Raw genomic sequence first — 13,520 nt, forward strand, 5'->3', positions numbered from 1 at the left:
TAAATATTATTCGGCGTAAGCTGTATACGCCAGCTTTTCACCTTACCTGACCTTTGTAACTGTCCAATAAAATTCAAATAAAATTTCCCACGGCTAGTTCAGAATGAATACACTTCAGTTATCCCATAGGCTGATATGAGCATACCATCAGAACATTGGAAACATGTCCGCGTCTTTGTAACACTGTTTTACTGCGTGTTCAGCATGAAACAATTTTATCTCAAATGAAAAGGCTTAATAGATAGAACAATTTTACACTCAATCTCGACATCAATACAGTTTGTGCGTCCACCTTTTATTTTCAGAGGCAACAGCGTTTTTACTTAAAGGCTATGTTCTCATTTTAGTACTGACTTTCATATTCCTATCAACATGTTAACATGTAAAAGTATAAAAAGCAGTGGAAGCGTGGCCTCACTTTAATGCATTGCATTTCAACCCGAGAGTTTTCAGGGTTTATTTACAGGTCATCGCTGCGTCCGAAGACGCTTATGTGCTGACCTGAGTTCGTGGCCAGTTTGTTATATAATTTAGACCCTATCCGTGAACTAGGTGAACTGAGATTTAGCCTTTAAGTAATCAAAGCGCTGAAGGCACTGAAGATGTTCGCTATTGCATAATTTAACACGCAATTCATTTTTGAAAATCAATCGCAAGTTTGAAATGAACACACGCCATTCAACTTTATAAAGTGTGTGTCATAGCGCACGGGTCGAGTTTTGTGTGCACTTTTTATCATCCTTATTATTTCATAGAAATAACTAAGACAAAATAAAAACAACATGCTTTTTGGAAGTTCTGAAAGCATAGAAAGTATGATGAAAATGGTAATGATAACTTAATATAAAGAAAATTTGCAGTCACCATCATATTAAAGGAATATATTTTTCTAATATCAAATGACTATCTCACCAAGAATATAAATTCATAATGAAAGTTCCGTGTACAAAACTTTTGATTTTTGACACCATATACAAATTCAAAATATACAATAATCTTCGTATCTTGTATATGGAGGAATAAAAGTACATAAACATTGCTGTTTATGCTTTACTTGTTACCCGAGCAGTTCACACGGTGTCAACAACGCTAACATAAACATAGAGCACTAATGCGCTTTTAGGCATAGCTGTTTCAGTTTTCATCTTAGTGACTTTTACATAACGCCAACAGACACGCATGAATATTTTCGAATATTTAATAAGCTGATTCGAGATACAACCTCTGAATTTTTGCTACATCACTGCGTATGTGCTCAATTCAAAGGATGTAGCACTATACAGTGTAAGGAATTCCGGACTACTCTCTGTATTCTCAAACGACACAAATTGTGGCCCTGTTACAATTACGCGTTACAATCCATCTCGCAGAATTTCACTTCCGCCTCCAAGATGAGAAAACAATCATTAGCGAAATAGTATAGTGTCACGATAAGAGAAAATCGTTTAATTATCATACCACAATGTTTGCCGTACTTGGTCAGCACGTCTGGAAATCATTCCTTAATGTGTGGATAGGCTGCCATTATAAACAAGTTTGCTATTTTCAATTCAATTTTGTATCAAAAAGCATTGTTCTTAAATGTGGCATTTTCAATTCGCAATGAGATTTGTAATGACCCTCGACATGCGAAAATGGGTCTTATTCCATATGCGCCCATCATATAAATAGCCCACTCAGCTATCCCTCCTTCTGGTAAGGAGAAACATAACATATTGAGTGATTTTAAAGCGAACGGCATCGCCTATGGCCTGACTGCGCAAAAGCACATGATGGGTTTAACAAACGCTTGCCGAAACGCATAAGACCCATTTTCGCATGACGGCGCTATTGACGTGTGATTTAAATGTGTCGAAAGAAAACTGCGTTTAAATCAAATATAAACATACGATATATTTCGATAGTGAAGAAAGATACTCATAACAAGGCATATGAGGACACATATGAAGTGCTCTCCCGTAGTATATTTTTTATTTACTCGCACTAATGTGTGGTTTGACAATGCTAACACACATTTCATGCGGTGAATATGCAGCTTACAAGTGAAAAACACAACACAATAGTTTAACTTTTGTTTAATTGTATTTAATTATTTAGAAAAGTAAATTGCTAACTCATTTCAGCGTATACGCCGACTACATTTTTAAAAGACATTTATTGTTATAAATATATTTAATATAATATATTGAGTTGTTTTCGGTTTTTGCGATTAAAAAGCATTTTCGAGGTTGCCTATAGTATGCCTGTAGTAATTGATGAACTCATATCTAACTGTCTATGTATTGAGAACTGTGAATATAAACAAGCTTAACCTTCTAGTAACCTTCTACTATTGCATTCGTATTATTATTATAAATTGTTTGTTATATTCGGGTTAAGCAATTATGAAACTTTTTTTTGTATATCGTATCGCTGAAGTTATTGTTGAACTTATGTTCAACGTTTTATAAATTGAGAATATAAATAAGCGTCAACTTTTTCCCGAATCTCTCAATTTACGACCTGTACTACGTCATTGAGTAGTATGCGAGAGCGTAACCTATGGCGTTGTTATAACCCGTAAATTTTCCTTTGTTTATCGACAGGCGCATCTATTAATAGCCTCATATCATGAATGCCAAAACACCCGCGAAAAAGAACCACGTGACCAAATAGGACGCAAAACGCAAATACCATGCGACTACGACTTTTATTATGTAAGAACGCTCCGCAATTCCTTTGAAGCCGGAGCCTTGTGGTTGCTATTACGTAAATAATTGACCTCTAACCGAAGTAAGCAAAGGAAACGCAGCACCTAATTGACCAATTCCTTCTATGTGCGAAGGCAGATTGAATTTTACTAATGTATGGTTTGCCTATTATAACACACATTATAATGCGGTAAATATGCGACTAACAAGTAAAAAACACTATAATTAAACTTTTGTTTTGAATAAAGTTATTTTGAAAACAAAATTCCAAACCTTATTTCAAAACAGCAAGACTACATTTTTTAGAGAATATTATTGATATATTTAAATGTTTTTTAACAGTTTCAGCGATAATGAAACATTTTTTTATGCTGTCTATCGTATCCCTGTAATAATTGTTGAACTCGTGGTCAACGTATTATTAATTGAGACCTGCGAATATTAACAAGCGTATCCTTATACTATTGCGTTATTCTCACACGGACTCCCCTTTGTTTATCGCCAGCCTCAGACTTATGAATGAGCTGAGCGAAAATACTACGCCACGCACACGCAGCAGAAAGTGGACTATTTTAATCATTCATAAACAATCTCCTCCGCGACACGTACAATACGATCATTGTTTATTGATTCTTTTCTATAAAACACCGTTCGAAAATATTGAATGTAACACGATATTAATACAGTATAATGTTTCCATTTGTGAATACACATAATTGGAGAACTCAACCCTCTTGCATAAATTATACAACTCTTTCTTGCGCGGATACGCAAGCGGGTATTGGGTTAATCATACATAGGCCGTATCGACCTGAATTTCACACTAAGCACTCTAAAGCGACCATTTAAAAACGCTGTTGCCTCTGAAAATAAAAGGTGGACGCACAAACTGTATTGATGTCGAGATTGAGTGTAAAATTGTTCTATCTATTAAGCCTTTTCATTAGAGATAAAATTGTTTCATGCTGAACACGCAGTAAAACAGTGTTACAAAGACGCGGACATGCTTCCAATGTTCTGATGGTATGCTCATATCTGCCTATGGGATAACTGAAGTGTATTCATTCTGAACTAGCCTCGGGAAATTTTATTTAAATATTATTGGACAGTTACAAAGGTCAGGTAAGGTGAAAAGCTGGCGTATACAGCTAACGCCGAAAAAACAGGATTTCTTTAACTAAAACAGAACATTTTCAATCTCCGGCTTTGCTTGCGTGATTTGTGTCAATTGTTACTTGAAAAAGTATTCTCCTTTTGAAAAAAATACTACTGTCCAGCAATAATAGCGTATCGGACAGTTTAACCCGTCCCGGACGGTTTATGCGCATAAACGGTCCAAAACTGTCCTAAACCGTCCCGGACGGTTTTGAATAGTTTTGGACCAGTTTGTACACCATAGTCCGATACAGTTTAGCAAAACTGTCCGGGACTTAATTTTGAACTGTGTCTATCAAAGTTCTGTATCCATAACAACATTGGCTTTAAAAGACGAAATTAACTCACACTTCAATCACAACAGCTCTACAAACTGGAATCACATAAAACTAATAAAATAATACAAACAGACATGTCTCTGCATCCAGCCAAATACTTTGGTGGTCCTCCATCCAACGGCATCACTCGTTCAACGAAGCACGCCTTCAATAAAAAAAAGAACAATGGGTGTTGAATGTCCAGAGCATTTAGCTTACCACGGACATCCCATCGACTGAAAATGTAATTAAAAATATATTATCGTTGTTGAATTTCCAATCAACAGGCGTCATACAAATTAATGTCTATTACAAAACAAAAGCTTTCGTGATTGCAACTGTATGGAGCAAACGGAAGTGTGTAAAAACAAGATGTCTCACAAGAAAGCACACTCTACTAAGCTTTCACATTGCGATGGTAAAAGGATGGTAAAAGGCTTTGTCAGTCACGTGATATTTATAAAAAAAGGCAACATTCGTGGTTTAACTAAACTTGTGCGCTAGTTTTTCGGAAGAATTGCAAGTTTGTTTTTTAAATAATTTGTTTAAATAATTATATTTAGGGGGCGGTGAATATATTTTATGTGCTCGACGGTGTAAAGCACAAGATGTTAGAACACTTGATATTAAATCATGATTGGACAATAACCGTGCAATAGTATAGGCAAACTTTATTGTTCTTGTTCACTACACTTCTCCGGTATACGACCTTGCCAACTCGGATTAACTTCGATAGCTCTTACAGTTTTTGAGATATGGTCCGGAAAAAATAAGACAATGTCAGTATGTACTGTATCTATACAAAATTAAGTAATTGCGTGTAAACCGGTTGAGATTTTTAAGATACAGTGACCTTTACCTGGCTTGTCCCTAAATGCAATGTCAAGGTCAGTCTGCATGTAAGAAACCTACACACAACAAAAGCAGCGCGTTATCCACATCACATGTTATAAAACGTAAACAGTCTACTCTCGTTATCTCAACATCGCATATCTCGATTTTCTCGATATGTCGAGGTAAGCTCAATGTCCCAACTTTTTTCTTTTTTATCTATATTAATAAACATCGCATATCTCGATTTTCGTTATCTCGAATACTTCGATATCTTGATATAAAAATTTGGCACGAGTCCCGATTTTACATGTATTTACTGTGGTTTATCATGAAGTGCGAATAGCTATCCCAGTGTCGGCAAAGGTGAGACATTTTTTCTTTAATACTTCACCGTCCCGCTTCGCCCGGGTGCTCCCGATACTGTGTGGTAGATAAATGATTCTTAATTGCATCGATGACCACACGTGTCTAATGTCGTTAGCCATTAACACTTGAGTAAGGCCTGTCACTTAAACTGCAATTAACTGCAATTAATACACAGCCTGCCGAAAGGCAGAAAGATTAATTATTTTTACAAACAACATCCCATAATGCATTGAGTTTATTTTTGCCTATATAAAGCGTCGCAAATTTGCAGAGTGTTGTTCTATCCTTGAACTCCAACAGTATTTATCGTGGCTAACTTGAAAGATAATTATGAGTTGTCGGTCGATCCAGAGAAGGACCCAGTATCCAACCCGGGGGATATCTGGATCGGCCAAGAGGGGGACTACGCGGAAGCACTGCCAGTGAAGACTTGAGTGAGTATAATGCCACACTGTGACGGTTTTAGTTAGACCACTAAGCAGGTATTTAGATGTTAAAAACAAGGTAAATTTTCGTCTCATTTTTTCTATGAAAACGCTTAATCCGATATCTCGAGCTCTCGTTATCTCGAAAAAAATTCTTGTTCCCGCCGACTTCGTGATAACGTGAGTAGACTGTAATAGCAATGCCATGTTAGGTCCTCATGTACAAGATGATATTATCTTTCTTCCGCAAATGCAATGCCTTCTTTACAAACAGTTCTTAATTTAAGCTACCAACACGCACACTTTCAATACAAGACATCAATTCTTATCTTTTAAAGTAACACTGACATTAAAATTGATCAAACTGGCCTCTTGCTCTTGTACACAATTGCTTTATCCAAAAACTTATCAATGTTGGTCGATGCAAACGTAAAAAAATAAGTTCAAGTATAAACAAGATGTGTTTGTGAAACACTATGTCCCCCATATATTTGACCTTTGACCTTGAAGGATGACCTTGACCTTGACCTTTCACCACTCAAAATGTGCAGCTCCATGAGAAACACATGCATGCCAAATATCAAGTTGTTATCTCCAATATTGCGCAAGTTATGGCCAATGTTTAAGTTTGACGCAAATAAACCAACAAACAAAAAGACGGGGCAAAAACAATATGTCTCCCAGTATAGACTGGGGGACATAAAAATGTCGGATTTATGGCACTTGATAAGTGACCAATTGCAAATATGTTTACGCGAGAATACATTAATCTATAATTATCTTGAATTAACATGGCCTAAGTGAATTAGTAAATGTTAAGATATAAAGTTGTAATGTGCAAACAGTTCCCATTTATTAAGTACAAAAGGGTTTATGTATGTTAATTAGACAATAACACACGGCAGAGCTGGGCCGGACGTCTATAATCGGCCCGCTGCCGACATAACGGCCCGAGGGCATTTGGCCCGAGGGCCATTATGCGGCTAGGGCCGATTTTAGACGTCCGGCCCAGCTCTGCCGTGTGTTATCGTTTATATCACATATCATACTATTTTTGTTCTTCACTAAAATTTAAACAGAAACAGCCTTCCGTACTTTTATTTTCATTCAATTGATTACGCAATTGATGACGTACCTCATGTGACATAATGTCAATGACGAAATTACCTAGACTCTCTGATTTTATGACAACAATTCTGACGTGGATGGTTTTTATTTAACAATTAAATATATGTTAAGCATCGAACGATTCCAAAGCGTATTTCGGATTTTGTGTTTGACATTCATAATTGGGAGCTTCGATAGAAATAGAATTATTATAATCGCTTCGACATACGATTTCGTAAATCGTGTTTATGGTGACAGTGTTAAGCATTCGATGCAATCGTTTAAAAAAGTGTGATTTAAAAAAGTACATGTAGATCTAGATAAACGGATGGAATAACAGAAAATGGAATTACAAATCTTTGTTATTTTATTATTATAAGAACCGGTTTTAAGTTGTCATCGAGGTATGCGTGTCTTTTTCTATAAATTTTGCTGTTTCACAGTGATTGACGATTGTTGGTTAAACACAAATACAGGCATCAATTTTATGTACAGATGAGTTTCAGTTTCAATCGATATTTGCATTGTCCAAATTGTGTGCTACGTGTCAATGTAATCATGTTCGATTCTCTCGTTGAGTTGTAGCTCAATTTTATTGATCACCGTTGGCTAAGGCTGAATGTGGACGCCATTTAATTTTGTTCAGTAAAAGTCGCGCGATTCCATTCTTTTCTGATATGAAAAATCGGCCCGGCTAAGATACGAAAAACGGTCCTGTCGCGACGTCATTTTGTTACTATTTATAGTAACGATATGTGATATATTCCAGTTCAGAAACATGGATCCAGGCCAGTTGTCTCACATAATAGCACGTGTAAAGGTACAGTAGAATACACCTAGTAATTGCACAGATACACGAAAGACCAATTCTGACAATAGGAAGGACGCAGCTTTGGCCGTGGATCAATCAACTTCAGTAAGTACACACATTAAATAAATGTCTTAAGGGTATATAGATGAGAGTAGATGCATGGCAAAATTTAACTTGAACATTGGCGTTTGTTAGTAACCTTACATATTAAGTAGGAAGACATATAGATGTATGATGTTTAAGTGACGTTAACATAAATGTGTACTTGTACACAAACCTTGCTCTAAAGTTTATATGTATACATAGGATTATTATTTGGCAGTGTTGCCCACAAACCCTTGCATTACGGTCACGCCGATGCCAACAATGGGCGAGAGTATAGCCTTGTTAAACCGTACATGTCACGGATCGCATATGTAAAACGTGCGTGATATTTTCGACCTCAAACCGAGTATATATATCATATTACTATTTTTCAAAAACAGATCAAACGCGAATTTAAATTTAAAAAACTAGAATAAAAGATCAGAAGAAGTAGAACTAGAAAAAGAACGAAAGAAAAATCGTATTCAATTGAAAATAATTTTTTGTTGTACAGCAGAAAACCCCATCATGTACTCATGATATTAACTACGTTGGGAAATCCCTCATTAGTCTGTGCAGATTCGTTCAAACGACACAAGGACATTATATTGGCTTTAGACGGAAAGCTATAAAACATGTCGGTGTCTAGAGGGGGTAATCACGTGATAGTAAAAATGTCGGCGTCCATGTCGAGACAGTTATTTTTCGCCGTTTTATACCCTTAATTATGTTTGTTTAATGTTTAAATGACGCTAACCATCCATCCAGATCAGTAACAAAACTGATTAGCGTTAATTTTTTATTTAAATTCGCTTTATATCTCGACTTTATTCCACGCTAATTTTCTTAGTGGGGCTGTAATTAGGTCATCCCTCTAAGAAATTTCGCAGCGAGTAAAGTCGAGATATAGAGCGAATATTTATACGAAATAAACGCTAGTAACTTTCTTGCTGATATTGCTGGAAATTGAGCGGCATTTTAAAAATATATACAAGTAATAAAGGGTATAAAAAGGCGAAAAATACATGCCTCGGCATAAACGTCGCCATCTTGACTATCACGTGATAATCAAATGTACCACATAAAATGATATTTAGTCTAATTTAATGTCATGTTAGCTCAAACGTATTAACGTTCATAATTCATATCTGGGTCATGAATTCTGATTGCCCCCTGTCACCGATAAAAACAAACGAGAACATGTATTTTAATGCAAAGATTATAATAGAAGTCCGTCTAACCTGCCCGTCCATGCACTGAATAACTTCTCCACACTCATAGAGATGCTCCGCGCCTTCCTTACAACTCAGACAGGAAATAGCATGTGTACCTACAAACGGACATTTGTTGAAGAATTTCAGAGAACACATAACAGAAATAGCTTGCTTGCTTAAATTCGGACTTGTGTGTTAATTGTAGATCACTACTATTTAAGCTCTCGCAGAATCCAGACAAAATTGTTCCCGTATTTCAGTAACCATGGCAATCATAATTTTGTCTGACAAACAAATGAAAAGACATTCATAATTCCTATGGCCTATCAACATACCAAGTTTCATCACCCTAGCTAAAGTACTTTTTAAGTTATTACTGGATAAAGAGACGGAAAAATAAACAGACCGTAGGTAAACCTGTTTGTCCCCTTCGTTGAAACCCATAGGGGACTAACACAGTCATTTCAGAAAATGAACAAATATTTGTGCTCTGTAGCAATTTGAGAATAACTTACCTGCAAATGTGTAGACCAAAATCTCCAGGATTAGAACCACTTTAAATAAAACAAACACAAAAAATGGAAAGTACGAATATACACACTTATATATAACTGTAATAAAGCATTGAATTCCACAATTTAAAATATCTTACAGTAATCGCAGTTGTGGACATTTTTTAATATAGGTTTTAAAAATTTCAACGTTTAAAAGCACGAAACATGTGTGTAATAATCATGTAACATAATTTATATCGTTAAAAGTCACTATTGAACAACACAGAAGTTAATGGATGATCGTTAGGACAAACAAATGAATATATTAGAAACAAATTGCTACTTGAAATCTGTAGCATTGGTCTATTCCTCAAAACTTAACTAGAAACCCTATAATTGTCATTAAGTAGTGGTCTATCCCTGCATATGATTTAACGAAGAACCTCCAATACACATATTTTAGTGATTACATCTATTAAATAAATGCATTTTAACCATTTTTTCAGGAATATGGGGTTTAGGAATGTCCATCGTCCGTCTGTCCGTGCATTAATTTGGTAAACGTATGAATCGTGTCAGATCCATATTAAACACAGCAATTAAGAATTTATATATAAACAAAGTTTCACGTGTTAAGCTCATTGAAACATATGCACGAGACACATTCAAGTCACGGAAACACTAGGTTGAATGGTGTGACGTTATCATGCCGGGACATGCCCGTTTTATGTGCAATGTGCTCATCAAAGATTTTTTACGAAACTTGCATCAAATGTTTGTCAGTAAGAGGTAATGTTCAAAGTCGCACCACCTCAAGAACAGGAAACACTTGAACGTCAAAATAATCTCGACGAGGAATACAATTGTCCTCATGTACACTCTCAATGATCTCATAGCTCGAGCAAATGATATCAAATAGGGCCATGATGGTCTCATAGTTCGAGCAAATGATACCAAATAGGGCCATGGTGGTCTAAAGCAGTCTATGAGAAGTTTAATACATTAAATGGTGATTAGTATTTATGTTTCATGTGTAATGATAGAACAAACAGTTGGTGTGCCATAGTTCTGCTAAAATTTGTTGCAGCCAAGTTTCTTACCTTTGTTATTATCAACAAATAAAGATTAATCACGGGGAAAGTTGGATCGAAATTTATCGAGCACTTTAAGTTCAGTACACAAAATAAATAGGACTAGAATAATTATATTCTATAGTGGAAAATTGTAAAAGGGTCATAATTCTTTTTCACCTTAGCCGACAAGTCTTTTTCAACAGATCGGAACCATTTTCGAACTCGTAAACGGCATTTTTTAAAATGGGCAACAACGTGGCATTTTTTTATATAATGCCCTAGCTTTTGCTCCGATGTGACTCAATTTTGAACTCTGTCGATATATCATTGGAACAAATGACCAAGTTGCATAAATTATTTGACATTTGGCTAAAAATGTGACCTCAATTGTTTCAAAGGGTAAAATTTAACGACGAACGATGTACAACGGAAAACACACAAGGGGCAAAATGTGATCGCAAAAGGTATACTGCTTAAAACGGCATTTCGTACGTCAGTTTCATAAGACTGACAGAAGTCCATAAGATAAACGCACTGCAAGTTTAATCATTTCAATAGTGTTTCTGGACTTATGAAGTCTATTAATAATTTATCAAGCGGTTAGCATTCCATGATATACCGAAACAAAGTAATCGCTAATTAAAATAATAGTTTTCCTTAGGAAAAAAATGAACATTTTCTACAGGCATCTAAAATATTATTTGTCGCTTATTCAAACTGAACATTTTCTTCACAAGAAAGAGTCATAACTGTTAATCTTGACCTTTTTAGTGTAATGCATTAGTTAGTCTTATTTATAATACGCGCAAAGAATTTAGAGATACTTTTTATATGGGCTAAATTCTTTGAAACCAATATTACTAATAAAAAAGTAGCTTAATATTTGAGAGCGTCAACAATTTGGACTAATGCATTGGTTTACTACACACTTATTTGATCATTAACTCTTTCAGTGCTGGAACCGAATTTTGAAGGCCTTTACAAACAGTTTGAAACCAGATGAGACGCCACAGAACGTGGCGTCTCATCAGGATCCAAACTGTTTGCTATTCTGATATTCAGAACGTGGCGTCTCATCAGGATCCAATCTGTTTGCTATTCTGATAGTGGTCTTTGAAACAAAGTGAAAAAAATGATGATTTTAAAAATTCAGAAGACTCTAATTTAGCAGACGACAAATATGCCAGCATGCAAAGGGTTAAAATGCTGTGGAAGATCAGTCAGAGAATTGGAAAATATTTCGCTATGAATGGTGACAGAAAATAAATGACTATTGATGGATTTTGTTTCGCGAACAGAGGCAATATATCGAATTGTTTAGACATAAGCAATGCAAGTTAAGACATCATTGGAAAATATAAAATTATCTTCATTTGTTATCTTGTTTCTTTCAAATTTACTAGTGAAGATGTCTGGTATAAAAGTTGTGTGGAAATTATCTGTTCATATACACGATGTGCAAGACTGTTTTAAGGAACGTTCATGAACGTCCAGCAACTGTTATCGGGCAAGCTGATAGTAAATTGTGTCCATACATGTAAAAACATATACTTTATGTGGCAAACGTCTGCGATATATTGCTGCTGTGTTTTCAATCAAGAAACGTGGTTGTAGACAACACAAGAAAATCTTTTGTATAATACAGATTGTGATTTCTGACAATAGTTCTGTGCGTGAGTACTTCGACACACATATATTTGTCCCTGTTGCAACGAAGTTACGTGCCAAGATACCGGTAAGTATTTTGAGCATGATTTTGTTCTATTACGAGCCACGTCACGTCAAAATTAAGATAGATTGATAAAGATTGACTAAGTTTAATTCTATGCATTAAAGCCTTAAGCATGTATCGTTGGCTAAAAGAAAACCTGTTTATGACAGCTATTATAAAGAAAACTTATTTGATAGATAGATATCTCAAATAAACTTTTTAACATCTACACGTTTCAAATCGAAATACGAAAACAACGAAGTAGTATAGGAATACACAAGACTGTCATATTATACATAATATGTATATTTTAAATAACAAATAATAAAAATAATATTCGAAAATAGTTACCTCTCAACATGACTGAATTGAAGGCAATGCACTCACTTCGCTGGATTAAAAAACTCAAAACTTTGACAAAATCGGCGAGCTAGTTCACCTCCTTATCTGTGTTCCATTTAAGAAATGTCTCGTTATGTGACAACGCGAACGAACCTATATTTCTGATACACTTAAAGCCCCAGGAACATCAGTGTAATACCATAGCGTGGTCAATTATCTTATACCACGATGGCCATGCTTCGAGTCTTACAGGGGCCTTTTGACTTTTTGGTAAATTGACAAAATTAAAAAAGTTGTTTCAGATTCGCAAATTTTCGTTTTAGTTATGATATTTGTGAGGAAATAGTGATACTGAACATTTACCATGCTCTAAAATATCAATTATATGCATCTTTTGACGATTTGAACACCTGAAAATTATAAAGCGTTGCAACGCGAAACGATTGAATAATTTGGAAAGTTCTATTGTTGTCGTTATATTTTGGGAAACTACGAGGATTGCTTATATAAAGTATAAAATACATCCGCTGATAGCATGAGCAGGGATGGTCTAAGCGGGAGACTTCTTACTCCAGGACTCCAGGGATCAGTGTTTTTTTTTTCCTTTTTTAATTGTAATCTTGTGTGTTTACTGGAGATTTTTAGGTCCAATGTTGAAATTTATTAATTATAAGCATTTAATGACAAGCTTAATGCCAAAATCTGTGAAAAGGCCCCTTTAACGTAGAGATTCCAATTATTTATAGCATAGCTTTATCAAATTACTTGACGTCATAACATACTGCGTGATAATCGATTAAAATATTACGTAGTATTATTTATGGTTTCAAATAGTTCTTTGTTATTTTCCGTGTTTGATATTTGTCTTGTGTTTTCGGTCATTAGCGGCTGCCACAT

General features: G+C 35.3%; 1 protein-coding gene across 1 annotated transcript in view; it reads right to left on the bottom strand.

Annotated features, from left to right (window-relative positions):
- LOC127858101 (G8 domain-containing protein DDB_G0286311-like) overlaps positions 1-12,795 on the bottom strand; it is a 34,760-nt gene extending 21,965 nt beyond the window's left edge. Inside the window, exons 1-4 of the mRNA XM_052394997.1 lie at positions 12,633-12,795; positions 9,519-9,557; positions 9,031-9,119; positions 4,254-4,328 (exon numbers count right to left, since the gene is read on the bottom strand). Of these exons, the coding sequence (XP_052250957.1) occupies positions 4,254-4,328; positions 9,031-9,119; positions 9,519-9,557; positions 12,633-12,642 (213 nt within the window). The 5' untranslated portion in view covers positions 12,643-12,795. The remainder of the gene's footprint in view (positions 1-4,253; positions 4,329-9,030; positions 9,120-9,518; positions 9,558-12,632) is intronic.
- Between the last annotated feature and the right edge of the window lie 725 nt (positions 12,796-13,520).

This window comes from Dreissena polymorpha, chromosome 14, assembly GCF_020536995.1.
Source record: "Dreissena polymorpha isolate Duluth1 chromosome 14, UMN_Dpol_1.0, whole genome shotgun sequence".
NCBI classification, from domain to species: Eukaryota; Metazoa; Mollusca; class Bivalvia; order Myida; family Dreissenidae; genus Dreissena; species Dreissena polymorpha.